At 32.7% G+C, this 19,691-nt stretch overlaps 2 protein-coding genes and 1 long non-coding RNA gene across 3 annotated transcripts in view; 2 read left to right on the forward strand and 1 right to left on the reverse strand.

The window, feature by feature from the left end:
* LOC121119874 (UPAR/Ly6 domain-containing protein qvr) overlaps positions 1 to 16,061 on the forward strand; it is a 32,075-nt gene extending 16,014 nt beyond the window's left edge. Inside the window, exons 2-4 of the mRNA XM_071889346.1 lie at positions 15,171 to 15,242; positions 15,655 to 15,804; positions 15,859 to 16,061. Of these exons, the coding sequence (XP_071745447.1) occupies positions 15,171 to 15,242; positions 15,655 to 15,804; positions 15,859 to 16,061 (425 nt within the window). The remainder of the gene's footprint in view (positions 1 to 15,170; positions 15,243 to 15,654; positions 15,805 to 15,858) is intronic.
* A 162-nt stretch (positions 16,062 to 16,223) lies between these two features.
* LOC139905652 (uncharacterized) lies at positions 16,224 to 18,259 on the reverse strand. Its single transcript, XR_011780585.1, has 2 exons — positions 18,118 to 18,259; positions 16,224 to 18,030 (listed from the first exon to the last, which is right to left on the reverse strand). It is a non-coding gene; the product is annotated as an uncharacterized lncRNA (long non-coding RNA).
* Positions 17,567 to 19,649, forward strand: pkaap (A-kinase anchoring protein pkaap). Its single transcript, XM_040714685.2, has 4 exons — positions 17,567 to 17,919; positions 17,990 to 18,321; positions 18,499 to 18,930; positions 18,989 to 19,649. Exons 1-4 carry the CDS (start codon positions 17,567 to 17,569, stop codon positions 19,414 to 19,416), a joined length of 1,545 nt encoding a protein of 514 aa, XP_040570619.1. The 3' UTR covers positions 19,417 to 19,649.
* The last annotated feature ends 42 nt before the right edge of the window (positions 19,650 to 19,691 follow it).

The following is a 19,691-nucleotide window of genomic DNA, read 5'->3' on the forward strand; positions in this document are numbered from 1 at the left end:
AGATCTCATTCTGTGGACACCCTGGGGACTGAGGTGGACTAGACTGTACCCTTACGCTCTTATTAAGGACCAACACAACACTAGTTATTATAATTAATATGTCATTTTCCTTTAGAAAACAGAATCATTAATACATTTTACCTATTGTAATTTTTAACTAGCTAACTTAAATTCTGTAATTTTTATTCTTCAACTACTTCCACTCATTAAATTCTTCAAGGTATCTTGTGCCTCAGATAAGGCATGATCAACGTATATACACAGATCTTGATTCTCATTCTGCGTCTTTCTTTTTCCTCATTACGCCTTGTAGACAAACATTAATGAAAGCTCTGCTTGAAATAAAGGTAATTTGTACATAAAGCAAACAAGAATTATATATGTACATTCTATATTAAAAAGACATTTTTAACAAATATTTAGTAGTCTTCATGAAGGATTTGAGACCATGGGAATGGGGTCCAAGCAGAATATTTTTTGGACACTAAAAGTTATAAGGAGTGCCAAATTTTAAAAAAAAGTAGAAGATTAGAAAAAAACATTATATATTTTTTTAATCAGTTGCCTAAGGACTTCAAAAATATTCTGAAGAGGACCATAATCTACCCTAATCGAAGGATTTCATTTAAAATTCATTTATAATGTTACCTTCCATGGTTATGATTTCGGTGTCATCAATATGTGACACTATTTTTTTAAACTACCTTCTCTCCACCTATGTACATTGGAGTTGGTTACTACCAAGGTAGTAGATAAGATAGGTGTATCGGTTAGCGTCTGCATTCTGATTGGCCAAGCTAAGTGACGTCACATATGTTGTATTCACTCAAAAATTAAAACAATAATATTAATTTAACAACGTGAATTGAGAATTTATCAAGTAAGTGGATGATATAACTCTCTTCAATGTAATGGTCTGGTCAAGGGATCTTGACTCTTAAGGCGAAATCCAATGAGCAAGTGTTTCACTCGGTGGATCTCATCTCTTTTAATGGAAAGATCGTTCATGGTGCAGGTACCTCTTCATATAAAGGTGACTTGTAACTTCTTATCTCGTTAATAATTGTCTCTTTACATAAATTCATTCATCTCTTCCACGTAATCATCGTATTACATATAAGAACTAAGAAGTTCCATAAAACGACAGAATAATCGATTGAGATACCCAGTGAGGAGCAGGGAGAGTTATCATCCTCCACCCACAGGTCCTTCTTTGAAATTATTGAAAGTCAACTCTGCTTCGTCTCCCACTCTAAGAAAACTATTCCATTAATGAGAGTCCTTCAGTTTTCTGGATGTATATAACGCAGAAATCACTCATCCATATCACATTTATATCAATTCCATTTTTTTATAATTCGGTTCCTTCATATTGAACCATATCTACTATAAATATATATGAACTAAAATATTCCAATTATGTGCAATACATAAAATTAAAACGATAAAATGTGACAAGTTTTTCCTAAAATTCTTGATTATTCTCTAAAAAAACTATTTCTTTGTTGGATCCCATAGATGGAATAAACTTGATCACTTCTGATGCTGTCGACCATGTATCCATTCCTATGTTTGGAATTTTCAGTGATAAAGCCACATATATAGCAGATGCAGCCCAAATTATACCCTCACTTCTTCCATAAGAATCGGTTCATATGTCGACAGCCTGCTCACAATCAGAGCTTTTGAGTTTAGCAGAGCAAAAGCCAATTGCTTTGGTTTTGGGTGAAGCTCCTTTTTTTCCTTCGTGAAAGTCCAAACAGCACAATCACTTTCTGAGACTTTTCATCTCCACCCATCAAACCTTTTACATTTAATTTTACAAATTATTTTAGAATGGTTAAGGACGGGCAATCTACAAAAGCATGGACGGTGTCATTGAATATCTTACCATAGTCCTTAAAAGGCCTTGAGAAAAAAATAAAATTAGTGTAAATTTGTAATTGGGCTGTGAATTTTTTCCGTCATTTATTCCTCTCAACGATGACTTGATTCTGATCTTCCAGTTTTCAGGGAGTCTCAATCGTCTTCCATATAGATCATATCCGTCTCACCTTCAAAATTAGGCATTGTCATTTTCGAATGCCAAGGGCATGGCATATTATAGAGACCCGAAGTCCTCTCAAGAGGAATATTGAATCTCCCGTCATTGAATAGATCTGAGGAGTGAATATCATGTCTACTAAAATTCCGTTGCTAATAGCATGTTCTTCCAAAATAGATGGATCCTTTAATTTCCTAAAGAAAAAAACTTATTACTCAGATTTTTCCGAACAATATCTACTATTGAGTTGTCATTAAAGACAGGATTATTTGTCCAGATAACTCGTTGAGCCGCACCCCATACTTGAGACAGTGCCGTGGTACATCGTTGGTAAGATTGGTTCCCATCATAAGCCTTTCACACATTCTGGTTTTAGTAATTGTCCTTCTCCATTCCAGGGAGGGATTCTCCGACATGTCCACAAAAATTTTACAGTATATTATCGGAAGGATAATTGATGAGATTTTAGTCTTTTTATGACCATGATGTAGTTTTTAAAGAAAAGTCTACTAAGCTATACCTCTTCCTCCATAATCACCTTTTCTGAAACTAGAGGACTTTTCTGTAGCTTTATAAATTACCGCAGGAATAACATGAGTATTGTATAGGTATATTCTTTTTTGTATATTTAACCTCCTCCAGAAGTTTATTTTTTGATCTACTGTTGACTTAATTTGGTTCCAGTTATCTTCGTGGATATCATTACTCTGTCATGTGATGCCTAATATATCAATCTTCTTTTTTATATTACAGTTCCCAACTTTGAGCTCTCAAGCAGGATTCCATGACCCGATAGACATAATAGCAGTTTTACTCCAATTCAACTCCAGACGGGACCTCTTCCTAAATTTTCCAAAGAAGTTTGATAGTACTTCCAGCCTCTTTATTAATGGAGCCGGCGAGTCTACTTCCACAGTTATAGTAACATCATACGCATATAAGTCAATGAGATGCTTATCTCCCTCAAAACATACTCCAAACCCGCCATACTTTTTTGATATCTCTACTACAAGCTCTTCAATGGCAGCAATAAAAGAAATGAACCGAAGTATGTTCCTGCCTACAGCTTTATTTCAATTTAACTGGTTTACTCTCCACTCCATCTATAGAAATTGTTGACGTGCCATTAAATAGTATTGGCCGAACTCGATTAGAAACCCGTTTTGGAAGCTAAACCCTAACTGTTCTAAGAATTTGCCGATGAGAAATCGAAGTTTGTAGATACGGTGTAACCTCATCCGGAAAAAATATAAAAATTTACCGAAAATGCCATCAGTACCTGATGCTTTACAATCCTTCATATGAAATTTAATGTAATGAACGATATTTTCCCTTTTAAATAGCATATTCTCGGGATTACTTAAGATTGATTTTCTTTTAGGAAAGCATTTTCTTTATGTGCTTACTATTTTCTGGAATCTAGTATGGAAATAATTCACAATATCACTCGTATTTGTGAGAACTTGACCGATGTATTTTATTTTCATCGTTCTCCAGGCTAAGAAATTATCCTTTACTGACAGATGCATTAGTTTAAAATGGGTATTACTCTCCAAACTACGCTTTTCCTCAACTTCTGCCTCAGCAACCCGAAAATAATTGACGGAGTCTGCCATAACTGTTGGAGAGATATTGAGCCCTCCTCCAGAATCATTTCAACTTCATTTTGGTTCCTTAACTCTCTCTTTTTATTTTGTTTTTTATAATTCTCCTCAGCATCTGTTCTACTTGATTTGGTGAAAATGAGTCATTGCAAATTCTCGGCAAGAGCGGGTTTAGTTTAATCTCAAATGGATCTTCTTCCAAGATCCATTTTGGTATTTTAAAACCATTATTGTTCCGTTTTCCATACTAATTAACTAATAATCGGAATGAGGTTCTGATTTGTATTAAGCTGTTTTCAACAAACGAACTAATTGAGGAAAGAGCAAAGCCATATCAATTCTTGACATCAGACTTCTCCTTCGCCAAGGAAACGGGCTCAACACACAGATGATATCTACAAGATTATCTCGCAAACTAAATTTCTCAAAATGGTTATATTTCGGTTTCGGGGAAGAATTTTAAAAGGATCAACGTTTAGACCACCAATCAAAATAAAAGGGAAAATATATTTCCTTTGGTTATTAATAATAGCATGAAAGAAAGAAGAGACTTTCTCACTGGGGCCATAAGCATTTAATAGACAAAATTTTAATCCATGGGCGTTTATTCGAATTTTGCGCCAATCACTTTTGTTGGAGTATTCTTTGATACAAGAATCCTCCTCAAGTCTCCTTGTAATCAGAGTTAAGACTCCTCTATTCGAACCATTCCCAGTATTAAAAAAAACACCAAAACCTTGTGGGTTAACAAATAAGACAGTTACTATTACACGAGGAAGAGTTCTCCGATTTAATGTCTTGAAGATAAATGACGTCAGGATCCAATGACATCAAATGATTCATAAGTGCATGACTGGATCTTCTATCTTTACCCTCTCCGGTATTCAAAGAAATTATCCGGTTAATGTCCATGTTTAATTTTAATTCATTGGAAATTCTTACAGGAAAGAAGTCCAAAATTTTGGTTTGTATTTTTTTTTCTTCAGAAAGCTTCATTTTAATATATAGGTGAATGCATAAAAGAACAATCTTATTTATTTTACTGCTACTACTACATAATATATATTTTATTTACAAGACATGTTGTGGATCCCTTTGTGATGCATCTTCAGAGATATTGTCTTCTTTGAATCTCTTTTTCATTGAATCTTCAACTGGACTTGATGATCTTTTTCGTACTTTTTTAATAAGGGGTTTTGGACTTGGAGTGGGCTTCTGGACCTCCTCTTTTCGATTTCTCTGAGCCCTTTTCCCGTCATTTCTAAGACGCATAGCCTTTGTAGATTTGGAAATGGAATCCCTTGCTTTCTCCTGTATTTTTGAATGGTATTTTGTATTTTCTTTTTCTGGGCGAACTATAATTTGTTCTTGAATATTAGTTCATTCGTTTGTCTCACTCGATTTAGTAGAGCCAACTGTATCTAGGTTTTCCGTTATGTATTGGACCCCTCAGACTGCTCAGCGTCGAACACATCAGTAATAGGAGCTTCAGAGATTTGTTGTCTAGACTATGTATCTGTACCATCTTTTGTTGTTTTTTCGTTTGGGAGGGGTTATTCCCTACCAGTTTAATTCTTTTTATAAGTTAGATTTCGTGATATACGGTCTATACGGATAACTATATAAGCTAGACACTTCAACCTCATGCCTGATTGCTTTATTACTACTGAGTACCTTGGCATTGGAAAATAAGTGGAATATGATTCTAGACTGGTAAAGATAATGTGCTTCTCTTTTCTCGATATTTTGGTCTGCAACTCTGTTGTTACATATAAATAGTTATCCAGAGCAGTTATGTGATTATGTGTTTTACAAAATATATAAGAAGCCGCTTAACTTCTGTAGACTTATCTTGAAACATCTGAATATAAATGAAATTCCCAAATTTATTAAGTCGGGAATCCTTCTATAAAAAGCCAAATTGCTTGTCACCATATTGGAATATGACTCTTGCAAAGATCTAGGATCTCAACACGAATAAATAAATTATTAAATGTTTTCTATAGTAGATAATTATAAGGGTTTTTTTTACAGAAAACAATATTTAAAATGTAACAATATAGTAATATTATTGTTTTAGTATTGATTCAAAAAGCAATAAAGTGTCAATTATATTCTTCAAAATTTACATTCCCTATTTATGAGTTCTCTGCAATCTTATTTTTTTATCTTATTGATTAATTCGGTTTTATTTCGGACATGCAAATGCTATTTTGTTATTCTGATCGTTGTCAGGCGAGTAGAAATTTAAAAATCTTTCCTATCATTAGTTGTAGAACTATTATGGGTTTGTATTACAAAGTATTGCAGGCAATATAAAAATGGGAAATCTATAGAAAATTTGATTTCCTGAGTATTATTCAAATTTTTAGTATAATATATATCTATTTCTGTAGAGAATAGTAAAAATCACAAGGCAACAGAGGCTTATTCAATGCATCATCTTCAGTTCTGTTAGTAAGATAAACTCTATATCAATCTATATCTATTATTATTATAAAACCATACTTAATATTAAAATAATGGTGTATACCCCCCTATCCAAAGAAAATTGAAAAATATTCACAAATGATTAGATGCAGTTGTTCAAACTTACAACTACAAGGCAACTAATAGTAATAGTTATCTACCGTATTATATTCATAAACCTAGATAGATGTTCACCTATATTTTTATTATTCATACCTACAAGGGTATAGTATGAAAATAAAATGTAATTCCCCCTTTATATAGTGCCAGGCCCAGTTTGCAAGTAGAAAATCTTACAATTTGAGTTAGATTTCTTGTCATCTTAGAGCAAAAAACATGCACAAACTAGCGTTTTCCACACATATGTGACGTCATTAAAATGGGATGCTTACTTCTGCCAAATTATAACAGATGTGATTATAATACAGTACCTCGGTTACTACACTCCTCCTTGGTGTGAATGAGTGTGATTCCAAATAGAATTGAATCACAAATGACTAGGGGCGTTGAAGACCGTCATCATTGGGGGGAGGGGGGTATTAGCCACAAAAATTATCAATACCGTTATAAAATTACTTATATAATTAGATTTACTTTATATATATATATATATATATTAGCAGAGGGTGTCTGCGTTCCAGGGACTTAAAAGAGGGGAATAGAACCAAAGAATGAAGGTGGAAGAAAAGAGAAAGAGAGGTTTGAAAAGAAGAGGGAAGAGAAAAGAAAATATGGACTTATTTTGTTTCAAAATAGGCTCTTAATTATATTGGAGGCCCAAAAAAAAAAATCCAATAGGGCACGAGCAAACTAAAAAATATACATTATCCACTAGGGTGTGACTCACTCTCGCTTGGGCTAATATCAGGCTGGATTACTAAAGGACGCTAGTATCTTTTAAGATTACGTCAACTGTTGTCTGATGCCATTGTATTTTCTAGCTATTTTAATGATATTTCATCTTTACAAATTGCAATATTGCGGTATTTGTAAGTTGCAATATAGTTATTAATTATTATCAAAATATATAGTAATTAATTCTTAGATAAGGAAGGGGAAACTCTCGCAACCATTCAAAACAAGTCTACCAAGTAGGATTTATTTTCACTTAACGGAGGAAATTTGACTAACCCCTATTTAAGTATAAGTTCATCCAAGTATTCGGAAAGCTTTGTGTCGCGCCTGGATACCTTAGTGGCTGTAGGCTAACTAAGTCTGAGAAGAAGGATCCCCCTCTTGCCAAAATACATTTCCGTATTTTTCCAAGGGATAAGGAATGACGAAGTCATTGGATCAAGGCTCTCTCTTTTAACAATTGACCATTAGGATAAGTCCTCGTAGCATATAATTTAGGGAGAGTTATCGTAATATAGAGTCTAGGATAATTTATAACCTCAAGTCCAAGAAGAGTCCATATGGTGTCAGGATAATGAGTTCTCGTAGCACACAATTGAGGAAAAGTTATCGTAGTATCGAAATTCCCAAATACGAGAATGATCTTGGATCAAAATCAAATATTTAAAAGAACTGTTGTAATCTTATCATCAATTTCTTGATGTCCTTCATCTTTCTAAATTATGAAATTGTATGCATAGTATGGAAATCACTATTTTTTACTCATTTTCAATAATATTATAATATTCAAACAAGGAATAAAATAAACTTAAATCAAATGATTTGGTATTAGCCACAACCAATGGATTATAAAATAAATAATTGTATTTAAACTCCTACCTTAATAAAAACAACTATAAGGAAAATACTATATAAGTAAATTGAAATGTATTTCAGAATACGCAAATATATTTAAAAGAACCATATGGATTTCATGATTTATGTATTAAATATTAACATAAAAAATGGAAAATTCGAAGTAATAAGTATCAGTACTGAGTATCTAATTTAAAAATATTAAAAAATTTACAACAAAATATTAAAACATAGTTATTTATTTCCATTGTCTAAGAGATCAGAGGACTCCGATAAACATAGTAGTAGGTATTTAGATTTCTATAAATTGTATGAAGATAAATTCTTTATAGATGTTGACTGTTGTTGTCTTTATTTCAAGGAGCAAGAAAATAATTATTCCTCAATAAAAATAGTCTTGACTTTCATGAGAATAAATGTTGTTTTCCTTTCCTCAACTTTATCAGAATGAGTAATTTATGAATTGATTATATTCGTATTATATTGAAAGATCCTTATCTTTCAAGAATGTGAGCTCTTCAAACACTTGGTGAGTCAGTCCTTACTCACTAAAGAAACAGATTCCTAGATTGAACTTATTTGACATTGCCATCAAAATGAGGATGAAGTGAGTCACTCCATACTCATCTAGAAACTCTTTCCGAAGAAATATAAAACCTTTTCTCGTTGCTCAACCTTATAATAGTAACATTGATTAAAAATATGGATTAGTTCTAATGGATTTAAATCCAAATTGTAATTCAAGGACTACTAGCGAGAACTGAGAAGAAGTTCATACGTTTTTTATTTCTTGAAAAGAATAGATTTTTGAAATTAACAACTTGGATTGTCCAATTCATCTTTGGAAGAATCACTTTGAGTCAAGAATACTTTTTATTAAATGATCACTTAATAAAAACACTTTCATAAAGTCTCAAGTAATATTGAGTATTAAAATTAGTTGACTTTTGTCAACAGGTGACTCAAATTCGCCTGAAGTATTTCTCTAGCTAGTATCTAGTATTCTTTGGCCGGATAATTATAATTATTATACAAGGAGGTTTATTCGAAAATTAACGACAAGTGTGAACGCCATTCATTTTTCCTTCCACTCTTCAAGCCTGGTATTTACAGAAATTTCCTCATATCAAGGGGATTAATACCATATTTGCAAACATATCATATAAATTTAAACTCTCAAGTCTCCTCATTATGACCAGGACCCAAACCTACAGATGGCCTAAAACGCATATATATATATATATTTGAAATAACTATAAAAGGATTCTATTTAGGAAAAGTTTAAAACTATACATTAATATTGACAAGCTCCGACTTTTCTGGATTTGTAGTCATATAATCGTCGAAAAATTCCCATTCACTGTTCCCAAAAAAGTGTATTCCTTCATTTTATAGACTTATGATTTTTGTATAAAAGTATCATGTTATGAAACTATTTTTTCGTTTATTATTACTTTATTAATTACATTGCAAATATTCATACAAAATCGTAATACTTTATAAAAAAATATTTTATCCTTATATGCTAAGAATTAGAAAAAAAAAATATTTTAATTAATCCATTTTAACAATTTAAAATGTAATTCTATGAAAAATATTAGGTTATATTCAAATTGATATCAAATTCAAAAAGTTATTTCCTTTGAGTAGGTTCATAACGAGAAAAAAAACAATCGATAGGTATTTTCCGTTTTAAAATATACCACATATGCAAAAATAATGTTTAACCCTTTTGAAAGTAACTCATAAATGTTTATATATTGAAACATTATCCAACCTGAAATTTTTGGTAAATAACTAGAGCCGTTTTTTCTTAATCGAAATAGATTTTGAAGAAAATAATAACAATATGGAATGTCTGCAACTTGCTAATTTTGAAACTATTACTCTATGAATAAATGGTTGTCATACTCAAATTATATATACAAAATGGCATTTATTAATATTTTCAATTATGACAATCAATTGGTTTAGGTACATAACTTAACTTTTTAGATGACTTTTTCAAAAAATAATTGGATTATTATTTAATTATTAAAAGACTAACAGCTTCTATAAACTGTCCAATTATGGGCATACGACCATTAATAAAGAAACGCTCTGTACTCAATGCCAGTTATCTGCAAATGGTGATTTAGGAACCGTTTGTGATTTGTATGGAAAAATAAAGATATTACTATCATTTAATATCTTACATAGACATTATGATCCATGTATCTTCACAGTTTGTCGACCCCTTCTCAATGCAACATGAATAAACTATTCAAATTATTTAAGGATTTTTCCAATTGGGGCGAGGAAAACTTGAGCTCTTGTTTATTTATTTTTTATTACCGTATTTTCAAGAATTAATTTGAAGCGAAGAAATCGACAGATTAATTGGTTATAGGAGGAACCCTATATAAATCTTTTAGAATATAGGCTGGAGTTTGTATACTCGATATTTACAAGCTCGACGCAATATTTTTGATACTTGATATTATTGCACATAATATTGCGTTGGGTAGCAGTAAAGCATTGTAGCAATTTTTCAAAATATTGAGTCAGTATTTGAGAACACATGGTGCTGATAACAATGGAATCCAACCACTTTAACTCGTCCAGCCAGTGAAAAAAAATAACCGCAGTTATGATCGCCGGTTTTAAGGACTGTGACATTATAAAGGGTGCCTGCATGGTGAAGAACACAGTGAAGACCATCAAGGCCATTTTTTTTTTTTTTTTTTTAAACCACAAGTCCCAGATGTGGCTGACCAAGAACTTCGAGGACTACACCAGCCCCAACATCTGGCACAACTACAATTCCTGTTGAACAGGACTCCAACTTAACCTCGTGCAATACGGTGACCGAGTTAAAGCAACGCATCATCTCGATTTTCAACAAGTTGCCCAGCGACCAGGTTGAGCGCGCCTGTAATAGGTTCAAGTCGAGACTGGGAAAACATCTCATATCTTCTAGATACTGAAGTTGATGTTATGAAGAATACAGACATTGTTAGGTGTTCTAGGAGCCTGGTTTTTATATTGGACATGATGAAAAAAAAGGGAAGACTCTCCAGGATCTTAGGAAATGGAGGGCATAATTTAAAGAGGGGTACGAAGCTCCCGTTAAGTTTGGAGAAGAATATACAGGAGGATTCCATTAAGGGGAATACTCTGTGGCTCCTAGGACAATCAGGAAGGTTATAAAGCACAACTCGGGATTAGATTCTTTAACAAGGACCCCATGCCACCTTCTGGTAGAGGGTATGAAAGCCAGGAGGCTCAATAGGTGCAAGAAAATCCATACATGCATTAAGACAAGTGGATCAATGTGAAAGTTTTCTCGGACATGAAGATTTTTACTATTGATCAATTCCACATCTACCTAAACTACCACTGCCTTGTCGAAACTAATGGAAAGATCCAAGGAGTTTACCACACAAAATATCCAGTCCAAACAATGGTCCTCGGCTTTGTGGCCATTGATGGAAAGAAGATGTATCTGTTCTTTTTCAAGGCTAGACAGAAAATCGGCCAGGAGACCTACTATAAGGTGATTAGGTACACCATATTTTCATGGCTGAAGAACACCTACCTGGAGGGTAACTACGTGTTGACTCATTATGACGCCCCCTCTCATACGTCCGCCAAATGTCAAAAGTTATGAGTAGATAAAATGGCTCGATTCTGGTCCTAAGAAATATGGCCCCTTCCTCCCCAGATTTGAACCCACTGGACTTTTCTATATGAGGCACTTTGGAGAAGGAAACCAACAGGACTTAACACCCAAATGTGGACTCACTTAAGTCATGAATACTGGCTGCATGGGACAACATGTCAGAGGAGATTGTCATCAATCCAAGATTTATGTATCAGTTCCAAGACCGACAGTACCATTACGCCTTGGGTTATCTTTTTTAATCCCAACTACTCTTAGAAAATTAAATTTGACTCCCACATGGGAGCATTTTTATTTAGAGCCATTATTTAGCAACAAGAAAAATAGACTAACCTATCAGTAAGTGCCTAGGTGTTATTGATAACTATTTGCTATGTTCAGCGGAGAAGTGGCTAAAATATCGGATACTCTCCGGTACTCTCGAAGTGAGAGCAAAGTATTTCACCGGCAATCAACGTATATGTTATTTTTGCCAGATGGACGATAAAACACGTGACCATTTCCTTTTGGACTGCGCATCCCTTAAGCCATTGTATATAGAGATTGAAAGCCTTTTAAATGAAAATTTTAACTTTTATCGTCCAAAGCGAAACGATTAGATAGCAAAAGGAAATTGGAAAAGAAGAAAATATGATTAATGCCCCAACAAGTTTTATACACAAAGAGAAGCTCTTCAACTACGGATATATCCGTTGTTTTATCGATTGTAAAACTTCATTTCCCTGTTTTAAAAAAGGCAACTTAATTTTTTATCTATTACATTTCTTCAATAAATAATATCTTTACTTGAACATTTCTCAAAAACCCTTTTACATCTTTGATTGATTTAGTTGGATGTTTACGTTTATTTTATTTTTGTTATCATATCTATGTTAAATTATTAACAATTTATTGAAATAGATACGCCTTGTGGCCGAGGGAAAAAAATCCAAGTTTTATGTGCAAGGGAGTAAATCCACTAGAGGTCGGTCATTGATGACAAAGCCTCAAATCCCATGAATGGCTGTCCCATAAATAAAAGTAGCCCTTTTACATCAGTACAATAGAAAAACTGGTCATCTACATGGAATTACTTACGCAGTTAAGCTTCCCTAATACGATAAAATTAGACATATGTGCTGTATTTTGAACATTCTATTATGTTGCAGTCTTAAAGACAACAGTTCAACTTACTCTTCTGGCAGATAAAGATAGCGGACCAAAGCATTCAAAGCGGATGAAGTAAACATAATTGATTGTCACAATCAAGCAGATGTGTAGAGTTTTGTTTCATCATTTTAGGAAGCTCAGTAAATATTGGTATAAGTATTTCTTCACTATGGGTAACTAGTCAAACAGTTGAAAGGATAATTGGTATGTAGTACCGTTACCAGACATATATCCGAGGACAGGGACTCCAAATTCTAGGAGGGACCAAGGCCAGGACTAGAAATTTTGTTTGTTGGTTGACTTGTGAATTCTAATTTCCTAAATAAATTTATGACCGTTTTTTAAAAAAGCCCAATATTACTTTAGTCAAAATTCTGCAACTTTACTAGAACATAGTTAAAATTATGTTTAGCGTCTTTTTTCCAGTTGTATTTCTTTATGATAACTTATAAATTAACATATAAAAATTTGAGTGAAATAAAAAATGGACATGTTTCATTTTTTTTAGGTCAAAATATTAACACGGTGGCCTTGTGGGTAAAAACTCATTTTGTTGGGTTATACAATAAATAAAACAAAAGGATAAAACAATTGTCTATTCAATGTTTTTTAAAGTAGATCAATATCTTCAAAAACATTTAATATATAGAGATTTAAAATTAGGGTAGGTGGCATCGAGACCAAAACTTTAAATGCCTCTAAATCCTAAACTGGAGTACAAAAAAGTCTGAAATTTTGAATTTTTTAGTTTTTAAGTAATTACTAATAAAAAAGTCCCTTATAACATTTAATGGCATTGTAACGAGGGGCACAAACCTAGCAATATTTTTCTTACTTACAAAAACAAAAACGTTATTGAGAATAAAGTCGTTGAAAAAATTACACTCGTTAACCATCCATTTTCGCAAATGTTACAAAAATTATATAATAAAAATTTTGGAAATTGAAAATACTCTTAATCAATTGATAGAGTTTAAAATTCTATGCACAAAAAACATCGTTTAGTGGCATTTCTTCTTAAAAATTGAAAATTAACATTTGATGAATAAAAGAGGGAAAAAAAACAAGTTATTCTGAAAATGACAAATATTTCAGTTAAACATCATCTTTTTGTGTTTATTGTGTTTATATGCAAACGAATTTCCAGATATATTTCTAAAAACTTTATTTTATCTAGGAATCCGATTTCATTGAAAATCCATTTTTTTGTACCTGAGAAAAAAAGGAAAGTACAATTTTTACTTATTTTTTATTTTCCCCATAAATTTTTGGATTCTGAATAAATTTAGATAAAAAAATATTCTTAAAGTTGTTTTTTGAGACGCCGGTCACTTTTTGATTTATAACTCAACCCCTTATCTAGTTTTCTTAAGCTCCAAAAAAATGGTGTTAGTGTTTTAGCTATAGAATAAGCATAACATCGGTCTTGGCCTAATCAGGTTCAAAAGAGGCGTCAATACAAAATTTCAGTCTCCTAGGTTCAACGGTATGGGCACCTATAAAGGACACACGTGCAAACTCTTTTTTGAATATATACAGATGAAACTTATATTATGAAATAATTGAATCAGTAATTTCCCAGGAATCTCTCTTAGGTGTAAAAACCCGAAAAAACTAATCCCAGGATCCCAAGATAGAACATCTAATTCATAATAGCCAATAGGTCCTAAGGACTCTACTAAGGAAAAGAGGCTACATGCCGGTTAAAATAATAATTAACCCAAAGACATGTAGGTCAAATGTAGTCAGGAAAGATGAAAGAAAAAAATAGCTAAGGAAAAAAAAAGAAAAGTGACAAAGTGGAAAAAATGGCCAAAATATTTTTAGCTGATGGTCAATCTATGAGTCTTGTCCAATATGAACAATCCATCATGTCTAATGATATTATACAATTATAACAGAGAATTCAGCGACTAGCACTTCGTCCACTCGAACTGCTGTTGTGTTTTTGTTTTTTTTTTTTATTTTAATATATGATATATTGGTGATAGATGTTACGCCAGTTAAAAATAATATTGCCATTTTTCCACTTTGTCATTTTTCCTCGTCAATTTTACCTTGATATTTTTTCCCTTGTCATTTTTTTCTAAAATCACCTAAAATATGTTCACTCATTCAAAATCACTCACAATCAAAAAAGACTAGGGATGGTATATGTTTGTAGAACGCGAGGAGTGTAAAACTGTATTATTTATCTACGAAAATCCCAAACCTAACAATAAAGGGAGTCAATAGTTGTTCATAGCGTAAGTAGACGATTTTATACATATCGGCTATAAGATTACAATGTGATAACTTCTGAAAATATATATGTAGATATAGAGGCAGTTTCAAAAATGAGGTTTTTATCATGAGGGAGGTTTGGAGTAACAGCAATTGGGGGGACATGCCCTTCCCGTACTCAGTGACCATGATAGTTGGAATGGCGCCATTTCTCAAAAGGCACAACGGGGTTTCCCAGTAAACCACCTTGTCTATACATCCTTGGTTTGACATTGATCATGACTCTCATGTATCTTGTTATTTCTTACAGGTATTGCAATAGTCCTCTACTTAACCTTTCAATCCATCCTTCAAGTCGATGGAGCAGGTGGTGATTGTATATGTAAGTATACGTCTTCATATAGATCTTGCGAGTTATCATCCATTTGATATGAAGAATCGGTCACAACATATTTTCCTTATTTCAAATAGAAAATCTAAAACAGTATTTAGTTGCCAAACTGAGAATATTCCATTTAATAATAATTCAATTGATCTTATCTACGTGAATTACAAAAATTTCGAATATAATTTAATTCACACAACTTCACATTAAAAATCAATCCAGTGTTTACCTATAAAACAGGCCCAGTTTGACTTACTCATGCAAAATGGGCCTAATATTTATCTGTTTATAGGTCAATACTGAAACTAATTTATTTTTAAAGTGAAGTGTAGGAAATTTAATGTTTTAACATGCTGTACGAAATTCAAGTATTTAGCCAGATATGTAATTTTTAAATCAATAATTTCAGCGGATTCTGTGATCGAATGTTTCGAATGTAATAGCTGGGAAGACGAGCGGTGCAACGATCCTTTCAACTATACACTTCATAAGGAAAATATGCCTCCACTCCTACCATGTGAAGGTTGTTGTGTCAAAATGGTTCAGTTCATTGGAACGGGTAAGATCTCGATTAGGAAATTATCTTTAGAAAATTATTATTCTTCTTTTTCAGAGCACTATCAAATCAAAAGAACTTGTACAGATCACTTTGAAGTCAACTTCTTCATGGTCAATCATGCATGCATGACAGAAGGTCATAGACATGGTCGTATGTGTTTTTGTGAAGAAGATGAATGTAATTATGGGCCTTGGAATCGAGTTTCAAGTCTGAGTCTCATTCTCAATATTATTATTGGTTTTCTCTTAAACAGTTGACAATGGTTTTATTGGTCCGTTTTTTGTGTTATTATTGTATTTTTATATCCTACATTACTTTATCAAAGATAATCAGTCCCAAGTCCTGACAAAATGCTCAAAAATATTTATTTATTATTATCAATTACTTCATCTATGATTCAGTAAATAAGTTCAGACACATGATGTATTACTGTATATTTGTACAGAGATAGTTTATTAACACGAAAAAGTGTCACATTTCGTGAACTCATAGTATCATTAAAATATAGATTATAGATGTATGCTAAATCCAATTTGTTATCATCATATATGTGTTCAACATACATAAAAAGTATTAAGTTGTACTTAACTGGAAATGCTGGTCTATTATAATAATTAAGTAAATGTAGGCACATTTTGCATGTACATAGCTAAATCTATCAATATTTCTTCCATGATAAATTTTCAAAAATAACATGTACTTAATTTCGTTTTTATGTTCAATTCTTAAAATATTCAATTACTATTATTTTCACGACATTAATATTTGAATAATTATGTTATTAAATTTTTTTATTGGTTTTTTTCTAATATTTAAAATTAAAAGAACATGTGATTTATCCACACTTAAATCAAAATCTTCCCTCTAAGAGCCAACATTCAACGGGAATAAAAACGAATTACTTTAATGATAATAACTATGATACCCCCAAAAATATATATCCGGCATTTAGTAAAATGCCCGAATTTCAACATTACGTGTAACATATATATTCGCCAATATATTTATTTTAAATGAAGCTAAACTGTATTCTCAAAATTTGTTTCATCATCTCAAAATAATCCAGTTACAGAGGGATTCACAGGGGCGGAGTCCACAAGATTATATATATTTTTTAGGAGGGGGAGGCTTGATTTTTTTCCCGTAAAAATTAAAATCCCCCCCCCCAAAAAAAAAAAAAAAAATTCCCCGATCACCTTTTTTTTCCTTCAATGACCCTTTATTTTATAAAAACAATCATAATTTTTTTCCCATATTAATGATTTTTTTTCAATTGCTCGAATTGCCCCTCTGCCGACGCCCCTAGTTCATATCTTAATCAATAATTATAATCAAAACTAAAAATGAACTTTCCGAAAAACTGTGACATTTAGTTAGAAAATAATAGAAAAAATATTTGTCCTTGTAGGAGAACTATTAAATTATAAATGTCCGGGAGAGCCGGGATATGTCTTTAACTCCGGTCATGTGTAATAATAATGTTTCTTTAGGAACAATATATATTGTGAAATATAGAAGGATATGAATTGATATTATGAAAAAAAAGGAGCGCTTGTACTTTTTCCACCTTACACAGGAATAATAGTAAAGAAGGAGGCAAGTTCTTAAATTTGAATGGGCCTAAGGAGGTACTATGTGATTTGTGATTGGCTATTTGGTGTTTTACTCCTCTTTTACGTCAAATAATTTCTTTCTTTCTTTCAGAAGGACTATGAAAAATAAGGTGACTCGTCCCGGAAACATGAGTCCGAGGCATTGAAAAATGCCCTTTCCCAAATTTTTGACATCATCTCGAAAACGGAAGGAAAGGCATTCGCTAAAGGGGAATGAATCCGTGACTCCGATTGAAGTGGAAGTGGAGCAACCTGACTGTTGTTGGCTTCGATCCTTAACATTTGAGGACTCGTTAGAAAACCCTAATCTCAATGGGGCCTTCATTTCTTTTTTGGAGAGCCGAGACGGTTCCTCTCACACTTTTAAATTTTGGATGGAAGTCCGTACTTTTAAAGTGGTGTACTCCTCGAATGAGACCATGAGCATTGACTCTGGATACAACTCAACTGAGCCCAATGTTCAAAAGAATCAACTCACTGATGCACTTCGGATTTACCAAAAGTAATGTTTGCTCCATCGATTGTTTAATGTTTGCAACTCATTTGATGAAGTGTTTCCTTTGTTTCTCCAGGTACGTTGCACCCAATGGAGAATCTCTTGTTCCACTCCCTACTGAAATTACGCATCAAATTATTAAAGGTATATGCACAGAGACTGGATTGGTTGATCCGGACTGTTTTACGCCTGTGGAACACTTACTATACTCATCCCTTCACAATGAAGATTTCTCAGAGTTTCTTCGATCCTCTCATTACGCAAAATATCTCCTGGAGGGAGGAGGACCCACCACAATTAGAGATATTTTATCCAATGAAACATTATTATTTCGATTTACCGAATTTCTAGAGTCAGAAGGGGATAAGGACTCTTTGTCATTTTGGATGATCATCAATAACTTCCATGGTTAGTGGCTCTACTAAGAATCAAGTCTTCAAATTTCTTTTTATCTTTATTTGTAAATAGATAACACTTTTTATCAAAGAAGTTAACATCTATTAAATGCCTTCAGATTGAAGCATATACCTACTTTATTTGTCTTTAAATAATTTATTTAGCAGCTTCTTCATTTTATAATTGCAGAACAACCAGAAGCTCTTCAAGGAGATGCTCTTGTTATATACGAAAGATACGTTTCTATGCAAGCAACGAATCCTCTAGGATTTCCAAATGAAATAAGATCCGAGATCGAAGAACAAATCTGTGTGCAAACCGGATCACTCAATCTCCATTTATTTGATAGTGCTTTAAGAATTGTCGTACAAAACTTAAACGTTAAGTACTTGGATCCCTTTTTGCATTCTTCGCTTTTTCAAAATTATATTAGTGAATTAAAGTCAACAATTTCGTCCAGTGTATCGCCGTCCAAACAATTTAATAAAAACTTCAGTGCTAGAAGGAGTGCCTCCGTGACGTCCCTTGCGAGCTCTTGTTCGGACATTAGTACTCAAAATACGTTATTAGCAATGTCCAGACCTCAATCAAGGATTTCCAAATCCAAGTCGGATATTAATGGTATTTAAAAAGATGATTTTTAAACTATATATATTTAGAATGTAACATATGATTTTAGGGAAAATACTGCGTAACGTAGACTCTTATTCGATGAATATGGACACTTCTTGGGACCCTAATTACATTTGGAGGTCTATGAGCTCTTTAAATGTATCTTCCCGAATTGTAAATATTGGAGAAATCGATCATTTGGGTCGCTATATCTCCCATTTTGAATCTCCACCATCTGCTAACCCAAGTGCCGTGGCCGTAGCGGCTTCTATTCAACAAAACAATATTAACAACAATAATAATACCACACCAGCGTTTGTTGGTGATCCCATCATCCGTAACAATGCCAACTCAAAGTTCAATCGTGTCATGAGAGTACTTGGAGTTTCTGGTAATGACATTCCTGAAGTTCAGGAACAACTAGCATGGCATCAAGCTGAAATAATTGTCAAAGATATAATGAATCTCACGTCCAACAAAAATGATTCGTCTTGATATAAATTTTTTTTGTACTTGTGATACATTTTTTTAATACAAATCACTCCAGCCAGTTTTTTAGAGATTATTTTTAGGTGATACTAAGTTATTATATGTGATCTGATTACGTGGATTGTTGTATCACATAGGTTATTTGTTTTTTTATATTTTTTTGCTAGAAGTTGAAAAAGAAAAAAAATATATTTTAGTTACACGATGTATTTGTTAATAAAGTTTATTTATTGAGCGTAGTTATGTATTCATTTGTCTTTTGTGAAAACCAATATTTTTGA

Source organism: Lepeophtheirus salmonis, chromosome 6, assembly GCF_016086655.4.
Source record: "Lepeophtheirus salmonis chromosome 6, UVic_Lsal_1.4, whole genome shotgun sequence".
In the NCBI taxonomy this organism is placed as follows: domain Eukaryota; kingdom Metazoa; phylum Arthropoda; class Copepoda; order Siphonostomatoida; family Caligidae; genus Lepeophtheirus; species Lepeophtheirus salmonis.